Source organism: Mesoplodon bidens (assembly GCF_964165515.1).
Source record: "Mesoplodon bidens genome assembly, chromosome: 11".
NCBI classification, from domain to species: domain Eukaryota; kingdom Metazoa; phylum Chordata; class Mammalia; order Artiodactyla; family Ziphiidae; genus Mesoplodon; species Mesoplodon bidens.
Window position 1 is genome coordinate 25,330,087 of NC_138167.1, and position 19,797 is coordinate 25,349,883.

At 36.7% G+C, this 19,797-nt stretch overlaps 1 protein-coding gene across 7 annotated transcripts in view; it reads right to left on the reverse strand.

The window, feature by feature from the left end:
• DENND5B (DENN domain containing 5B) overlaps positions 1-19,797 on the reverse strand; it is a 210,393-nt gene that overhangs the window by 47,833 nt on the left and 142,763 nt on the right. For 5 of the 7 annotated variants that reach the window (XM_081247880.1, XM_081247879.1, XM_081247883.1 and 2 more), the window contains 4 exons: positions 17,849-18,385; positions 14,943-15,174; positions 10,417-10,567; positions 230-323 (listed from right to left, as the gene is read on the reverse strand). In XM_081247880.1, the coding sequence (XP_081104006.1) occupies positions 230-323; positions 10,417-10,567; positions 14,943-15,174; positions 17,849-18,385 (1,014 nt within the window). Of the gene's footprint in view, positions 1-229; positions 324-10,416; positions 10,568-12,478; positions 12,566-14,942; positions 15,175-17,848; positions 18,386-19,797 lie in introns of all 7 variants that reach the window. The other 2 variants (XM_081247885.1, XM_081247884.1) reach the window with 1 other exon arrangement.

Below are 19,797 nucleotides of genomic sequence, written 5' to 3' on the forward strand. Positions count from 1 at the left end.
ACACAGGGAGACTTGTTTTACAGCCTTATTTTAGATGTATTAAAATTACAAAAAATGGAAAAAAAGGTGCTTTCAGCTATGTCAGTATAAAAGGATTACTATTTTAAAACATAATTGAACGATTCTTTTAGAAGAACACAAAAGAACCCACACAATGACACCTGCTGGGTTAAGTAAGCCTAGATCACAGCTCTTGCATCAAGGCATCCCGGGATGGCAGCCCACATACCTCCCTCAAGTCGTTGTCCAGCCCAACATGCTCGGAATGTTGGCGAAGGCGGTCTTTCCGGCGCTGTGCAGTGGCACTCCGACTTACCCAGCGACTGAAAGAACAGAAGGGGTAGGTTAACAGAAACAACCAAACAAAAATAAAATGCGATCACTTGTCTTTAAAATAGAAAGAATGTACTGTTGAAAACCAAAGACCAACAATACTTATTTTTCAATCAATTCTTTTTAAAAATATATAGCAGCTTTATTGAGATGTAATTTAGATACATACAATTCACCCATTTAAAGTATCCAATTCAATGGTTTTTAGTATATTCATAGAGGTATGCAATCATCACCACAATCAATGCTTTGTTGGAACCGAGGTCAAAAAATGCACAGTAGCTGTAATGATCCTCTTTTCCACCTTACCTGCCCAACAGAACCCCAAACCTGGATAGAGACTACCCTCTCACTTCCTTTTAAAAAATCCATGCAAATTAGTTACTGATCTCCCTCATGACTACCATGAATCACTTTACCTGCCCTTTATCAACTTTCCCCCGCTCCCCATTCCCAAACCTCTCACTTTATCCTCAAGTGCCTACACTCAACAGATGACCCAGCCTTGTCTCCCTCTTCCTACCCTCTACTTCAATGATGCACACACGCAAACCCGTCATCTTTCTTCTAATCCCAAAGTATAATGTATATTGGCCACAACTATTGCTTCCACCAGGATCCCTGACCAGTTCTCTCTTGCCTTCTCCAATCTGCTCCATTAGAAACTGCCTATGCCATAGCTCCAATTTTTCTCTCTCAAATGAGGATTGCCCTTCAGCTTACAAGTATGCTGGTCTCTCTCGACATTCGATAGTTAAATTTAAATCTGTTTTTTTTTCACTCTTCTCATGTAAACATTCTTAAGAAAAGTTTAGATGTAAGGCCTCTACTTATTTATCTTTGGATATTTTGTTCATCTCAGATCAGCTTCTTCTCCCTGAAAATGCTCCTGAAGCCATTTATAGCCCTCACTGCCAATCCAATGGCTATTTTTCAATTCTTAGCTTACTTAAACTCTCTGCTGATCATCCTTTCTACCTTAAAACTCCAGTTGTCTTCAACTACCTCAGTGCTTCCAATGGGATAAGCTCTCTCACCTTTGAGCTTTTGAAGATGAAGTTTTCTCCCAACTTCTATTCATCTCTCAGACAGCTTTAGATGCTACACAGGAAGTCTTCTATGGTTCTTCCAAATCTAAATTAGCTACCCCTCTTATACGCTCCAATTGTATTATTTATTACAGTGTGTTATACTTACTTATCTCTATTTTCTATACAATCCTCTCTACTATAAACGCTTGAAGGGTTGGTATCATGTCTTTCAGCCATTTTATTTGCAGAGTCAACTACATCACCTGCCCCTTCTATAAATATACCCTAAATAAATGTAATCAGAGACACAGTCTAATATTTAGGTTTATAGACACTCATCACAGCATATATGCAATAACCAATTCTGTGTTTCCATTATTCTAAGACTCACATTTTGGCTTTTAAATGTTCCTGAAACTAGGATGAATCTTATACTTCATATACATGTTTAAAGTATAATTTTTCCAAAAAGCTTTTGAATTAATAGCAGATCTTACAACCAACAGTTACTTAGAATCAAGTAAATGTGCTCAAAGCAACCCAAATGTTCAACAGTAGGAGGTGCTATATAATGAAACATCACATAGTCATTTAAAAAAATTAAGTTGGGCTTCCCTGGTGGCGCAGTGGTTGAGAATCCGCCTGCCAATGCAGGGGACATGGGTTCGAGCCCTGGTCCGGGAAGATCCCACATGCAGCGGAGCAGCTAAGCCCGCGAGCCACAACTACTGAGCCCGCGTGCCTAGAGCCCGTGCTCTGCAACAAGAGAAGCCACCACAACGAGAAGCCCGCACACCGCAACGAAGAGTAGCCCCTGCTCGCCGCAACTAGAGAAAAGCCTGCTCACAGCAGCAGGGACCCAACTCAGCCAAAAATAAATAAAAATAAAATAATAAAATAAATTTAAAAAAATAAAATAAATAAAAAAATTAAGTTACTAGGAATATCAATAATATGGGAGAGTACTTATGATACAACAATGAATGAAAAAGCAGGATACAACATTGTGTAAGCATTTTCTATTTTTGTAAAAAAACAAAACAAAATAAGTATGGACATGCACACATATCAGGATCCATGCAATGGAAGGTCATAAAACCAAATGTTAACATCTCATGGTGATGGCATTATAGGTGGTTTTATTTTTATTTACAATTAATTTTTTATTGCGGTATAGTTGATATACAATATTATACAAGTTTCAGGTATACAACAAGTGATTCACAATTTTTCACAAGTGATTCACAATTTTTATTTTTTTTTTTAGTTAAAAAATTTTATTTATTTAGTTTTGTTTGCATCGAGTCTTAGCTGTGGCATGTGGGACCTTTCATTGTGGCACGCAGGCTTAGTTGCCCTGCAGCATGTAGGATCTTAGTTCCCCGACCAGGGATCAAACCAGTGTCCCCTGCACTGGAAGGCAGATTCTTAGCCACTGGACCACCAGGGAAGTCCCAAAGTGAGTCACAATTTTTAAAGGTTATATTCCATTTACAGTTATTATAAAATATTGGCTACATTTCCTGTGTTGTACAGTATTATCCTTGTAGCATATTTATTTTGTGCATAGTAGTTTGTACTTCTTAATTCCCTCCTCCTATCTTGTCCCTCCCCGCTTCACTATCCCCACTGGTAACCACTAGTTTGTTCTCTGTATCTGTGAATCTGTTTCTGTTCTGTTATGTTCACTAATTTGTTTTAGTTTTTAGATTCCACATATAAGTAATAGCATAATACCCTCCATGTCCATCCATGTTGTTGCAAATTCCAAGTTTTCATTCTTTTTTATGGCTGAGTAATATTCCATTGTGTGTATATATGTATGTGTGTGTGTATATATACACACACACACACACACACATCACATCTTCTGTATCCATTCATCTGTTGATGGACACTTAAGTTGCTTTCATATCTTGGCAATTTATAAATAATGCTGCTATGAACATTTATTTATTTTTATAGTTGCGCGCCACAACTAGAGAGAAGCACGCATGCCACAAGGAAAGGTGCTGCATGCCACAACTAAGACCCAATGCAAACAAAATAAATAAATTGGGGTGCATGTATCTTTTCGAATTAGTGTTTTCTGTTTTTTTCAGGTAAATACCCAGAAGTGGAAATGCTATAAAATATAGCAATAGTTCTATTTTTAGTTTTTTAAGAAACCTCCATACTGTTTTCCTTAGTGACCTCACTGATTACGTTCCCACCAATAGTATTCGAGGGTTCCATTTTCTCCACATCCTCACCAACATTTGTTATTTGTGGTCCTCTTGATAACAGCCATTTTGACAGGTGTGAACTGATACTTCTCTGGTTTTAATTTGCACTTCTTTGATGATTAATGATGTTGAGCATCTTTCTTGTGCCTGTTGGCCATCTGTGTATGTCTTCTTTGGAAAAATGTCTATTCAGGTCTTCTGCCCATTTTTTTTTTTTTTTTTTTTTTTTGCATTACACGGGCCTTTCACTGTTGTGGCTTCTCCCGTTGCGGAGCACAGGCTCCGGACGTGCAGGCTCAGCAGCCATGCCTCACGGGCCCAGCCGCTCCGCGGCATGTGGGATCTTCCCGGACCGGGGCACGAAACTGTGTCCCCTGCATCGGCAGGCAGACTTTCAACCACTGCGCTACCAGGGAAGCCCCCATTTTTTAATTGGGTTGTTTGTTTTTTTGATGTTGAGTTGTATGGGCTGTTTATTTGTGTTGGATATTAATTCCTTATTGGTCATATCATTTGCAAATATTTTCTCCCATTCAGTAGGTTGTCTTTTGGTTTTGTTGATGGTTTTCTTTGCTATGCAAAAGTTTTTAAGTTTAATTAGGTCTTATTTGTTTATTTTTGCTTTTATTTCCTTTGCTTTAGGAGACAGATCCAAAAAATTTTGCTACTATTTATGTCAAAGAGTGTTCTGCCTATGTTTTCTTCATATATCAAACTATTTAAAAAGATTTCTCAGGTCTTGATTTAGCATCCCCATGACTGTATTCATTGTACTATTCTAGAAATATTTACTCTTGAGTATATCCCTGACAGCACAGAGCTATACACAAGTTAAGAAATGAATTTATATTTTTGCCATTCAGGGGAAGTCATATTGCATTACTGACAATTCACAATTTAAAATTTTCTTATTAATGAAGTATCCAATTTACAAAAAGCTTAAAATGAGAATGCTGCTTCTTTTGTTGCTTTTTAAATAACTTATGCATGGCTTTGGTTTCAAACTGACGAATCATCTCGTTCCGGTCTGCTATTTAGGGGAACACTGAATAATTATTATAAAAATGGTAGCAAAGGAAGGTAACCCCTCTTAAAATGTTTTTTGTTGTTGTGTTGTTTTTTGTGTTGTGTTGTTTTGTTGTAGTGTTTTTTTTTTTTTTTAAAGAATAGGTTTATAGCGGTAAAAAAAAAGGTACTAAGATCTAGTGACAGATCTTTGAAGTAGAATCCTTGGAAGTGTCCCTAAAGCAAAAGATCAATAAAAGACTGTAAAAAGGATACAAAGAGAATTGGGTGACTGAAAAGGAAGATCCAGAAAAAAAGCATATCAAGACACTGACAAAGATTCTCTGCTTGACCAAACTTTAGTTAGACTCCTAACCTTTCTTAAGCCCATTTGTGCATTTCTTTGTAAAATTCAGTTTTAGCAAGAACCTAGATAAGTCAGTTTAGCAGAAACCATCTCCCCTCTCATTACATGATCATTCTGGATATCTGATCAAGTTCTGAATTCTCCACCATCCCCCAGGTGATGTTTAATCACCTAAGCCTGCCTTCCACAAGAATCCTGTTAGGTCAGTTTAGTCAGAATCCCCCATACCCATGATGTTTCCTCTTACTAATTTCTTATCCGCTGACCTCCACTCTGCTCCTTGGTGATAAATTCCCACTTGTCCATGCAGCATTTAGAGAAGCCTCTAATCTCCCTCTCCACTGCAAGACCCCATTGTGGTGGTCCCTACACCTTGAATAAAGGTGCCCCTCCACCTTGAATAAAGTCTGTCTTCCCATCTTCAACAAGTGTCATGAATATTTTTTTAACAGCTCTGAAGCAAAATATAAATACCAGCTGATGAACTTATATAATAAATAAAGAGGAAGAGTAAAATATAAGTAATACAATGTACAAAGACCTGGAGGCCTTGGAAACAGCCTTGTAGCAAAAAACAGTCAGTGTAAGATAGTAAAATTTGTTCAGGGATTTAAAAAATTAGGGTTACTGGGCAAGGTGGTTCAAATAAATAGTAAAAATATGAAATAGATTATAAACACCAGCTAATAAACTTATATAATGAATCAAGGAAGCAGAATACACATGGATGAACATTTCTCCTGGCAGGCAAGGTGGAAAAGCACAGAAGATAAGGATAAATATTAATTTACAGGATATAGCTAGCATCTCACTCTGTGAGACAAAATGCCCAGTTTAATTTTATTTTCAAAACAGGGAAATGAGCATCTACTTAAGAAAATTACTATGAAGTCCACAATTCCTGGTCTTGTTAAGTAATTAATTTATTCTTTGCATTATTAAACCTCATTTCTAAGCATAATTTTACCAAAGATGACCACATTTGCTGAAATACTGAAGACTGTTTATTTGCTTTTGCTTTGTAAGTAGTGTATGAAATTCTTACAGTTGATCAACCATTTGAACAGGCACGGTTATAAATCCCTTTACCCTGTAATTAGTTCTGACATCTATTCTCTTTCAGACTACAATCTAGCTGAAAATGTAATGCTTGGGGCTCTGTGTGGAAATGGGGAGATTATATATAAGATTAAAAGCAATAAAATATGGCATTTGAAAATTGAAATCTTCCCTTCTAAGCACTCCTTACTTCCTTTCCCTGCCTTTATTTTTCTTCACAAACCTTATCGCTTTCTGACAGGTTACTTATTTTACATATTAAATTTTTTTGTTTGCGCCCTCATGTTGAAAGCAGGGATTTTTGTTATTTTGTTCATTGCTGAACTCCCAATGAACAGGACAGTGTCTCACATATAGTAGGGGGTTCCATAAATATTTGCCAAATGAATGAATGAGCACTCTAATGCTATCAAAAGGAAATAAAAACCATTTAAATTAATAGTCTACTCATATCAAATTGATTCAAAAAATTAGGATAATTTATAAACATAAGAAAAAAATGAATAAACTGATGACTAGTCATTCACTTCTGAAAAACAGAACATTGTATCTAGTACAATCATCTGTAAAGTCTGAATCCTCATAATGGTCAACAACTCTTAGCACATTTTAAGTTCAGTGTTTATAAAAGCAGGGATAGCTCTTCACTAGAAGGTGAAACCCTGTAAATTAACTAAGGTAAGTAAGGTAAAATTTTCAGTCATTAGCTATTTACTTCCATCTTGTAAGCAGCATATTAAATTCTCTCTACAGCCTTCCTACCCAAGACTTTATCATAAACGCTGCGTTTCTACAGGAGGGGCCACCTTTCTAGTGAATCATCCTCCTTTACTGTCTTCATTAAAGTTCAAACAACCTATTTAAGTAAAAGAGTTCAATCAAATAAAGTTTTTTAAAAATGCACAATTCTTTCACTTTACTGCATAGTGATCCTTTTCCAAATATGTAAAAGAATGCTGGTACTGAAGATTTTCCAGAACTTTCCACAGTTCTTATGAATGAGACACCATGAACATGGAATAAGGAGACCTGGGTTCTAATCCTAACCCTGCCATTAACCCAAAAGTGTACTCTTACCAACATATAACAATGACACTACTTCGGGGTTAGGCTATTTGATCTCAATCTTTTCTTCATGAGGCAAGATGGCGCCTGAGAATGTATCTTGCTTCCCAAATTATTATCCTATCTTCTTTTGGGTCCACCCCTCTTAACAAAGCCCAGTGTGAGGTAGAAGTGAGGCATCTGAGGGCTCTTTCATTCTGAAAGACCATTTGGCTGGTATGACAGGCTGTTGCTAAACTCCCTTACGTTCAATATTTTAGGCTATTCAAAATTTCTTGGGGGCTACCAAAGCAAAACATCCAACTCCAGAAGCAACAAAAGGCACACGTCACCTTTATATTAGAGTAACAGAGCCAGGCAGTATATCTAGTACAATGGTTAAGTGCTTGGGCCCCTGAATCAGCAGACCTAGGTTTGAATCCTAGTTTCACCACTTCCTACTATGTGATCTTGAAGCAAGTTGTTGACTGTCTCTGAACCTCAATCATAAAATGGGTAAAGCAATATAGGCTTTATATGTAGGGATATGCTTGTAATAAGGATCAATGAGCTAATGTACTTAGTGCAGTCAGAAGAGACGCTAGTGTCAACTGGCTTAATAATATTAGCTATTATCAGCAACATCTCCACAACCAACATTCTCTTGGCATGGAGAAGGCTCCACTGGCAGGGAAGATAATGCTTTCTGAAAGCAGAAAAAATGGGTTACAAGGACGGATAATTACTTTAAGTGAAGCAGTGATGAAAATTTCCAAATTTTTTCATTGAGATCTCAAAAGGGGCGGATATTTATAATGATACATACAAGCATACCTCATTTTATTGCACTTCAAAGATACTGCATTTTTTACAGATTGAAAGTTTGTGGCAACCCTGTGTTGTCAGATGACGGCTAGAGTTTTTTAACAATAAAGTATTTTAAGATGTGTATATGTAAAAAAAATAGACATAATGTTATTCTACACTTAATAGACAACAGCATAGTGTCAACATAACTTTTATATGCACTGGGAAACCAAAAACTTCTTGCTTTATTGCAATATTCGTTTTACTGTGGTGCTCTGGAATCAAAACCATAATATCTCTGAGGTATGCCAGTACTAGACTCTGAAAGCAAAGGAAACAGCAATGTATATAGTACTCTAACTGTTTTCCTTAATTCATACACACCATCTTTTTTCCTTTGATGTGTTTGCTATCACTGTAGTTTTTTCCCGTGTAGACCTAAATGAATCAGTAATTTTGACACATTTCAGAAAGACATTTAAAGGAACACCTTTAGCTGGGAAAATGGTAAGGGTTTCATTCCTTCAGGTTATTAAAAATAGGACAGTAACTATACAAACACAAGATAAACAAATATTACCACATATATATGCATCCCAAGAAACTCCAAGTAGCACAATACTTAGCTTAGTATAGTGTTTAATAAATTAAACCAAGCATTACCATCACATATGATAAAGATAATTTACTAAGTTTTCTTTTTTCCTGACCAATAAAATCATGACAATCATCACGGGAAATAAAGAGGTAAGTACCAAAACTTCCCCAACATGTAGCTCAGCAGATCATATGTTAGACAGAAACATACTTTAAAGCCATGTTTCAAGAACTTGCATATTATTACTTAGATTGGGCCATTTAGGTTAAAAGGCATAATTCCACCTGTCTTATTCCCCTCACTGGATTCTCTACTTGCCTTCTGACAATTCTGGTGGCTCAACGCCACTTCCATTTTATACACCCAACCTCTACCACAGTCTTCTATCTCATTTGTTGGCCACTGCCTGGCTCCTCCCTTTCCTTCTCTGAGCCTCTTTAATAAAATCACAGATGTTATAGAATGTTATTAAATGAGAAAAGGGGCAAGTGATTCCAAATTGTCCAAGGATCCTAAGCTGGTTAGTGGTCAGGAATGAACTAAATTCCAGAACTGCTGATTTCCAATTCAAAGGCTTCTTTCCAACTTACCATATTCCCCATTAATACTCTCCTTTGAGTTCTTTTCTTGTAAAATCCTTCTTTATTACATTCTTGTGTTCAGCTAAAATCAAGAATTCCCCTAAATCCAAATAACTCTTTTCAATTCTAACCATATTCAGATATTTTCTGAGTGGAACATCTACCATAAAAAAATATATGGTTTACCTTTATTTTTGGTTGTTTTGTAATTTCTGCACTTGATACTTAAAAGTACAAAATGGTGTCATGGGTTGAATTGTGTCTCCCTAAAAGATAAGCTGAAGTTTTGTTTTCTTTAATTAATTAATTAATTAATTAATTTTGGCTGCGTTGGGTCTTCATTCCTGCGCGTGGGCTTTCTCTAGTTGCGGCGAGCAGGAGCTACTCTTCATTGCGGTGCATGGGCTTCTCATTGTGGTGGCTTCTCTTGTTGTGGAGCACGGGCTCTAGGCGCATGGGCTTCAGTAGCTGTGGCACGTGGGCTCAGTAGTTGTGGCTCATGAGCTCTAGAGCACAGGCTCCATAGTTCTGGCGCACGGGCTTAGTTGCTCCGTGGCATGTGGGATCTTCCCGGATCAGGGCTTGAACCAGTGTCCCCTGCATTGGCAGGCGGATTCTTAAAACCACTGAGCCACCAGGGAAGCCCCAAGATATGATGAAGTCTTAATCCCAACACCTGTGGATGTCACCTTATTTGGAAAGAGGATCTTTGCACATGTAATCAAGTTAAGATGAGGGCATTTAGGGTGGGCCCTAATCCAACATAACTGGTGTCCTTACAAGAGGAGAGCAGACACAGAGGGATGGTAGCCATGGGAAGAGGAGGCAGAGACTGAGTTATGCTCCTGTAAGCCAAACAATGCCTGGGGCTACCAGAAGTGGGAAGGGGCAAGGAAGGGTCCTTTCCTACAGGCCTTGGAGGCAGCATGGTGCTGCCAATACCTTGATTTTGGACTTCTAGCTTCCAGAACTATGAAAGAATAAATTTCTCTCGTTTTAAGCCACCAAGTTTGTAGTACTTTGTTATAGCAGTCCTTGGAAACTAATACAGACAGTGAAGGCATAACTTTTCTAATTCCCTTAGACAGTATTAGCATTATATTTAAACCACAGTCATTTAAAATGAAATTATTCTCAAGTGCACATTACTTCAACAAGAGAAAAATATCTAGTCTTTGGATTTTCTTACATGATGGAATTAAAAGTCAAATACTCATTGAGTGTCAATTCATATTTCAAACAGATTAATTTGGTCTTTGAAAAAGTAATGATTGATAAAATGTTTAATAGTTAAGCATTCCCCATTAGAGCACTGTGCCCTTCATTCACTCCTTCAACCAACTACTCAAGTGAAGAACATGCTTACTTGTTATTAGCTGGTCCTGTTGCCAAGACATCAGACTGTAACTTTGGAAAGAACCCTTGCTCATATTTGCCTTGACCAATTTTCATATCAAGTAGATGTGGGTGGATTGCAGTGTGATCCATTTTCATCAGTCGCTGCTCAATTGACTGGGCTATAAATTAAATTCATAACATATTAGAGACATTTCATTGGCTAAACCTTAAAAAATAATGCTTCCTCCATTCATGCAGTGACAAGAAACTCAACCTTTCTGATAGTCTGAAATAGATTTTTACAAAAGCTCTTCAGAAATCAGTATAATGTTAAGTATAAAAAGGTTAGTTTTAAGTAAATACTAGATAATTAATTTTCATACTGTTTTCTGCATTTGTCAAAAGCAGGGCAGCGGGGTTAAAAAAATCTATAATTTAGTATTGAAACAGTTTCCCTTAAGTAGGAAATTCAATATTATTAATGAAAATATGGTTCTAAGTACAACATTAAAGAAAATGATGGCAAATAAAATATTTTCCTTGAGCTGAAAGACAAGTAAAGGGAAGAAAAAAGCAAGCATTGTAGCCTTATGTTACTTTATTTCTTTGTGCAAAGAGCCATTAAATATTCATGCTTCTCCATTTGTAAAAATAAGGAACTGTGTAAAGTTTATCACCTCACTTTTAGAAACACATTCTCATTAGTAGGAGTCATTTAGGAGTGTTTATTAGATCAAAAGGCATAATGCAGAGAAAAATAAAATAAGCAGGCATTTAGAAAATGTCCAGGGGATAAGAAACTGCCTTTTGAAGAATAAAATAGGCCAGAGTTAAAAAATAGGAATTACTCAACATTTCTATTTTAAAACCACATAAAGTTGAGAGATGTTTCAAAGGCCCAGGAAACAGTGAACTATTTCTCTGGTAAAAAATCTGATCTTAAATGCCTTTATCAACTGAATTTTCAAGAAAAAATATCATACTTGTGAAGCAAGATTAGGTCTCCCATCCCTTGCCTAGAGATTACTGCAAGGAGAACAAGCAGTAAGTGTGGTTGTGTGATACAGCACACACCATGGGAACTAACAATCTTGGGGTTTGAGAGAAGTAAACAGGTATTTTTACAAATATTTCATAGAATCAGTTTATTTTGCCCCATTCAATACCAGCAGATTAAGTACTGCTGGTTCTTACCCATATATACTCTAGAAAAATTTCTGTTTTGAATGGGGAGGGGTCTGTCCATGACACATTCCACTCTTGTCAAATGGACCTGCTTAAGACCATCTTATGTGAGATTGATGCCTCCCAGCCAGTTGTTTGCATTCGCAGAATTAAGGCATGTGTGCAGAAGGCATTATTACCCTAAACTTCAAAATGTTAGGTATCTGTTTTAAGCTTCCCTAATTCTTCTTTATAACTCAGATGAATTTATCCACAACTTTTTGAATTTCATTTTATTTTTAATGTGTAACTTGTAACTTCTCATGAAACATAGTCCATATGTTCTAGGCTGGGCAAAAGGATGTCATGTTTCAACGTGAAATGATATTTTATTTTCAATGATGCCCCCTGACTCTCCACAACCGTATCTATACTCTTAATGCTTCCTAATATTTATAAAACACAATTAACAGATGGTTAGAGAAACAATGCTTAGATTCATGGCTTGGAATTCTCTGAAGTCCCTGACAATTTTATGTTCCATGAAGTACTACAGAATTCCATCTCTGCCAAAAAGTGCTTCTGTTCTCACAAAAGGAAAAAAGGAAAAGTAGCTTCAGTTTTTCCATTGGATTTAAAATGACAGAAAAAAATCCATCTGATATTGAGTTATTTTCCTTTAGTTAGGAAGCTCTGTAAAAACAAAAATCATGATTCACAATGAATTACTCTAGGGTTTATAAGATTGCCATAGGGAGCATAACGCAATGCTACTTTTCAGTGATTGTATCATCAGTGAATACTGAACATTCAGAAATTATTAAATGCCTGCTTTGAGAGATCATGGGGCTGTTGTTAGACTTTCAAGGGTTTGTGCCAAAACTCATTTTCTGTGATCAGTGAGGAATAAGAAAACTCTGCGTTACTAGCAACTTGGTGTCTTTCTGCACAGAAATCATGAGGTTCTGGTGCCACAATATCAGCAGCAGATAGCCTCTGCCTAAAGAGTTCACCTGCAAATCAAAATTCTTTTTAGTTAGAGGCAAAACAGAAGCAAAAGCAAAACAACAAAGGCCAAAAAAAAAAAAAAAAAACAAGATACACAATAAAATCCAATGTCAACAAAAAATCCTAGCCTCTAGTTTCTGTTGTGGGTGAGGGTGGGGAGGAGACAATTTTTTACCTGATAAAAGAAATAACTGCACCATTTGTGAGACAGACATAGTTACAGCTGACTGCCTCCTTTTACTTTTTTTAAAAATAAATTTATTTATTCATTTTTATTTTTATCTTTGGCTGCATTGGGTCTTCGTTGCTGCGCCCGGGCTTCCTCTAGTTGCAGCGAGTGGGGGCTACTCTTCGTTGTGGTGCGCGGGCTTCTCATTGCGGTGGCTTCTCTTGTTGTGGAGCACAGGCTCTAGGCACACGGGCTTCAGTAGTTGTGGCTCTCAGGCTCTAGAGCGCAGGCTCAGTAGTTGTGGCACACAGGCTTAGTTGCTCCGCGACATGTGGGATCTTCCCGGACCAGGGTTCAAACCCGTGTCCCCTGCATTGGCAGGTGGATTCTTAACCACTGCACCACAAGGGAAGCCCTCCTTTTACTTTTTAAGAAAGTCTTTGATAAATTAAGCTCCTGGGAGACTATTCCTAATTTAGCCTAATCTCTTTTTCATATATATTAAATCTGTAATGGTACATTTTTGTTGTTGTTGTTCTTAAAACTCTTTTAATATAAAAGCAGTAAAGAAGTGTTTTGGGTACATATTGTCTGTTTGTCACTGCTTTTTTAATAGCATCATAAAATAAAAGGACTTCATATATAAGCTATAATGGTACATTTTCAACAGTTTATATAATTTCTGCAATGACAGGAGTATAAAACTCTGAGAGGCTGATAGAAAATCTATTTTAATTGAAAAGATTTTCTAGAAGCACACAAATACAGCAATCAGCACTTAACTTCATTTAAAAAATTCTGTCAGGAAGGGAGGAATAAAATTTGCTCAACAAGGCATTATACTATTTACATGGCTATTAAAGCACTGAAAGTCATCCTATTCTCTGAATAGGCACAGGCAATTTCATTCACTCTACTCCCTCAACTTCTAGAAACACAGAAACAATTGTCACTTCCTAAAGGGGCTCCAAGGATCTATCCTCGTAAGTGGGATACAACAGAATGGTATTTCAGCGAGTCATCAGAAACCTCTAAGGCTACACAAGAGACATCATTTATATACTTCTTTCCTTAAAATAGGTTACAACTACAGCATCACCACTCCTGTAACTTTGATCTATTTAAAATAAAGTGAGAAAGGCAAGCAACAGAGGCAGAACAAAGAAAATCCACATTTGCTGCCCCTTTTGGCTCCAGAAAAAAAAAAATTGCTCTCAAATAACTTCTACACGAAGGGGAAGAAATAAAAGGAAGGGGCACTCAAGTGACAGATATCAGTTTATTTGGCAAAGAAAGAGTTAGGAACCAGGTATAAATGTATAAGGTTGTGTGGACTGGTACATTTTACATGCTTATTTATTGAATGAACAGCTAATGTGGTAGTGAGACTCCAGGGGCTAGAATCAGTCAAACTCTGGTTCAAATCAGGGCTCTACCAACCACAAGCTATGCAATCACAGCAAGTTACTTAACCTCTCAGTTTTCTCAACTGTAAGATGAAGACAGCAATAAAACAGACAATAAAATGTGTCTATACCCCCTCATTATTAAGATCAAATGTCAAAATGCACGTAAAACAGCTGGTATTATGTCCCTCACATAGTATGCACTCAGTAAACACTGACTATTAATATGATTATTTATTTAATGGACTATATCACACTGCCAGACAAGATTGGCCAAGGCTCATAATTCTCTGAGAGAAAAAAACTAATGTCAGGGTTGGGAACCTCTAATTTGAACACAAGAATCTAGAGATTTAATTTCAAAAAATGAAGCTATTTTAATTAATGGCACCACTAAAGTAAATATACTGTTTTAGTTATGTAAATTAGGCAGCAACTCAAATTTACTATTTTAAATTAATACTTATCTTTCCTTGGATGAAGAGAGAATAGGTAAGAAGCAAAAAGGCAAAAATAAGCAGCAAGACAGAAATTAACAGTTTCACAGCAAACTTACAGTCATATTCCATTCAATTTGTTATTGTTTTTCATCTTCTGAGGGAAGAGGAATGTCAAGCAGGAACAGGACAGACATTAGCTCACAAAACAGAAGGAAACAAAACGATAGAAAGCATCTCTTGATACAGTACAAGGGTTAACCAAGAAGTCTAAAATTGAAAATTAATCCTGTGGTTTATAAGGCCAAAGATGTGTAAAAAGATATGATCATGGATTTTAAGTTAATTTAAAAAGGCATAACAAATGTACCTGCTTCTTTTAAAGTGCTGCATTTCTGATATATAGATGTCCTCAAGGTGGGTGCCCTTACATTATACAGTCTTATCTTCTCAATCCGAGAGTCAAAGACTCGAAGCAAAGGATCTTTCTCTTCCCACTGAGACATAATTTTATTATCAATAAAGGTGGCAAACATCTGTGTTTCAATGAAGCGTGAAAGAAATGGCAGGTAAGGTTCAGGCTGGTCAGACAGAAAGGAAGCCTGTAATGAGATAATTAGGCAATTGTTAGTGCAAAGAGACCATCTCAATACTACATGATAAATCCAAAAATTATCTGTTGCTAAGATCATCCCTTTTCACAATCTTATAATACAAAAAACTGATGATTGAAATTTAAAAATCCTTAAAACTGCACTTTTTCTTCCTATCTTCTAAAGTCATAGAATTTAGGTCACTTAGTTCTTTAGCACTGATCCCACCTTTCAAAATTGATTTATGTTCTGGTCCTCATGACCATTATGCAGAAAAAAGGGCATCATTAATGAAAGATGGTGGATCAGTTGCTACATGATCGTCAGTCATTCTCTTCACTTACCATTAAATTTGACCCCTTTCCCCAGTGAGCTGTAATTTCTTCTGCTCTCTATTCCTAGCCCGTGCCAAATACCTCCAAGTCATAAGGCATCGAGGTGACTAACTGATACAATAATAAGATATACATAAGCAATAACCTTAAAAAACCCAACAACGTGGAATTTGTGCTTACGGGTACAATCTTTGTTTCAGGGGGATGTTTTCCTAGGCCCCCACAGTTAAAAACTGATGGATGAGTATTAGTTAAAGATCAAACTCCATCCAGACCTGTGCTGAAAGAATAGTTTGGGCCTTAACAACTAAAAAAAGCACTGCCTGAAAAACCATCCAAAGCAAGCCAAGCCTTCGGAAAACGTACAACCAGCTACATGTTCCTGTTACCAGCTTGTCTGCTTGCATGGAATGGTTCAGTAAATTGTAATCAGTTTCTAATTCAAAGGGTTCAATTTTTTCCTTTGGCTCTTCAGGTCCATGTGTGTAGAGGAATTCTAGCCACAATTTGACACTAGCTAAAATTTGGAAGTGGATTACTATTTCAGCTGTGGGGTTGCTTTTGCTTTTCATTCTTTTGATTAGGTGCAATGTGGCAAAAGCCAGAAGGGGAAAGGTGGAAAGATAAGTTCTGACCTAAGGTTACTCTCCTTAATACTCACTAGCTTCCTCCTAGCATATTTATTTAGGAAATAAATTCTGAAATTCAGGATGCCTTTGAAAAACTTCCTTACAGAAATCCACTTATTCAATTTAAGTGCCTCCATAGTTCAGATGTAGTTACACAAATCCAAATAACCAAAGAAAGGTTCACAGTCATCTCCAGAAATAGTTCACCTCTTCAAAAGATATTTTACAGATAAATATCAATTTTACTTTTCATAGAGCAAACAGCCTTCTTTCCTAAATGGACCAAATGTCTGGCTTTTGATATTCAGATCCTTGTGGGCTACATCACTTAAGTCAGCAAAGACTTGGCTTGCAGGACTACTATGTGATAGTCCTGTAAATTTTCCTAGTGAAAATGAGATGATTACAAGCCTTCTGGAATCCAACATGAAACTTTCATTTCTCTAGGGGTTATATAAAAAGAATTCCATTTATAGTCTGAAGCTACATAAAGATTAAGAAGGAAGAAAGTACCAGTGCTCGATTTAGATAAGAATTTGAATTGCTCCAAGGATAAATCATGAGTATACACAGATTAGTTCCAAGCTGGCTAGGAAAAAATGTGGAAAAATGGTTAAGCTTAATGAGAATGGAAACTAAGAGCAAGAATACATTTGGAGAGGTGAAAGCTTCTTAATTTATTAAAGAAGTTTTCTCAAACATAAAGTGCATCAGCAATTAACTGTTAAATGTGGTTTATATAACTCATCTAAAAAAATCTGATGAAATCAGAAAATAATCTTTTATACCACCCACCGTTACAAAAATTTTTTATTAATTCTTATCTGTCAGATGCTCCAAGATTGTAGATTAGCCTCTTAGAACATATTAGCCCCTTTGAGCGGTCTTTCATGATACAAAGATACTATTTAGCAAAAAGCCATAATTCATTCTAATAGCAATATCATGCCTTGGCAATCACAGAGGCAAGGGACTGAACTATATACCCTAGTGACCTGAAAGAGTTAATGCACACCCCTAAGTGCTTTTGTCTGGAAGAAAAAAAAATTTGGTGGATATGTCCAGAAAAACCAGCAGAAGAATACTCTGTAGTAAACCTTAGAAAGGAGCTTCAGTTTCAGCAGGACAATCAAAAGTTAGTGTTGTTTTCTGTCTTCCCTTTCCAAAATCTTAGGAACAGAGGGTTAAAGTCATAAAAACTCATTTTTCTCATAAAACCTCACTTTTTCTCTCTTTTGATCCTAAGATGAGATAAAAATTTACCTTCTCAAAGTAAACTGTTACCTTTACATGGGCAAGTTGTGACTTCATTGCAGGATGAAGACAAAATATAAGAATGAGGATTTATTAGAAAAGGAATAGGCCTCATTTAACTAGACTTGATCCTAAAATATGAGTAAATAAAATGCGTACAAGGTGAGATAGTATTAACAGATTTGAAAAACATGGAATTTAAGTTTCATTTCAAACATCTTCAAAGTATAGAAAAGTTAAAAATAAGGTGAAAGGCAATTAAATACATAATTCAGTGAGCAGCTTAATGAGCTAGTTGATTTATACTTCCCAGTGAAATTACTTTATATAGTATAAAATACTGGTAAAAAAGAGTTCTTAAGGGGAAAGGAGAGGCGGAAAAATCTGTATTTTAAAAAAGTTAACAAAATCAGTAATGTATAGCCCACTAAGAACCATAAAAAGGGAAACTCTGCTTCTTTTTACTTTGTCAAAGTTCTGCATCTGTTCCCGGTTGGTCAGCCAAGATTCCATGTCCTGGGCAGTCTGAATCACAAACGCTTCATAATCTGCAAACATCTGTGTAAAGCGGTTAGCAAAGACCTCTCGGAGCTGTACGTTGAGCTGGTAGTCCCTCAGTTCTGCCTCTTCACACTGCAGTTTTAAATCTTTTTCCTTTTCACTCAGAGAGGCAGAGAGGTCCATTTTTTCCACGGTCACACCAGTCCGCTTGGCTAGAGCCTGGAGGCGGGCTATGGTTTCGTTGCCCTTCAGTAACTCATACATGCTAATGTTATTAGCAGAGACGTTGCCATTCTTCTTGTCATTGACCAAGTCTTTCAGAACCAGATTCTTTAGCTTGGTGGCACTCTCACTACAATGTAGGCTGCCCTCAGGAGGGATCCCAAATTGAAGAAGAATTCCAGAGATTTCCTGGATAAAATCTACTTTATTGGGGAACTGTGGAAATTCTTCAGGCAACTCAATAAAATGGTTGTCAATATCCACAAAACACAAATTAGCCTGAAAGAGGAAAAAGAAATACAAAGGTTTTTTAAATTGGGAGATTGGGATTGACATATACACACTATTATATATAAAAGATAACTAATAAGAAGCTGCTGTATAGCACAGGGAACTCTATTCGGTGCTCTGTAATGACCTATATGGAAATGGAGTCTAGAAGAGAGTGGATATATGTATATGTATGGCTGATTCACTTTGCTGTACAGCAGAAACTAACACAACATTGTAAATCAACTATACTTCAATTAAAAAATTAATTTAAAAAACGTTTACTTAATAAAATGCTAAAAGTATCAATTAAAAATACAAAGGTATTATAGTAATTTTATGTTCTAAAATATTCTTGTCAACTATTATAAACAAAATCAGCTATTATAAAGAAAAGGTTGCACTGCCTTTTATGTTAACCTTCTCAGAGTTAAGAATATTTTATTCTTTAAAAATAAATCTCTGTTGTCAGCATTTTTCCCGATGTGAGGGAATGTATAAGTATATATTTAATACATATGAATCATTTCCCCTGGGTCTCATCAGTTTATTATAATCTAGATATAACTCTGTAATACATGGCATCGAATAGGCTTTCCTTAGACAGGTAAAAGCACACAGACTCATAGTACCTTACAAATTAGGCACTGGGTAAAATAAAATGCTTACTGAGCTTGAACTTTCCATGCCATTCCACTGCTCTAACACCATTTATAATGTAGAATTAACAATAACTGCTAAAATTTAGCAGCTGTAGTACCCCAAAATGGAATGAAACTGGCAAAGAGCAATCCAGTCCACAGAAAATCCACAAATTTTCACTTTATTTAAAATTAGCTTCAACCTCTTACATGGTAATACCATTTCAGAAGCCACTGGACAAAGAGCAGGAGGCAGAGAGCGGTGGAGGCAAGTGCCTAGAGAAAGATAAGTGACTAACCCTTGGGTAACTCAGACTTGACTTGAACATTTTTGAGTTGAGGAAAAGAGGAGACAGAAATAAGAGGAAATGGGTTTTTTTTGGGTTTTTTTTGCGGTACGCGGGTCTCTCACTGTTGTGGCCTCTCCCGTTGCGGGGCACAGCCTCCGGACGTGCAGGCTCAGCAGCCATGGCTCACAGGCCCAGCCGCACCGCGGCATGTGGGATCTTCCTGGACTAGGGCTTGAACCTGTGTCCCCTGCAATGGCAGGCAGATTCCTAACCACTGCACCACCAGGTAAGTCCCTCTTATTTTTGTTTGATCCCTGTTCTTCATGTTAGATACTGATGAGCAAGAAGTATAGCAAAATTCCAAATTAAGATTGATAAAAACTCAAGATTTTCCACCATCCCAAACAGAATCAACAGTGATCCGTCAAGCCTAAAATAACCTATGAATCCAACCCTTTAATTCTGCAGATGAAGAAACTGAGGCCCAAGA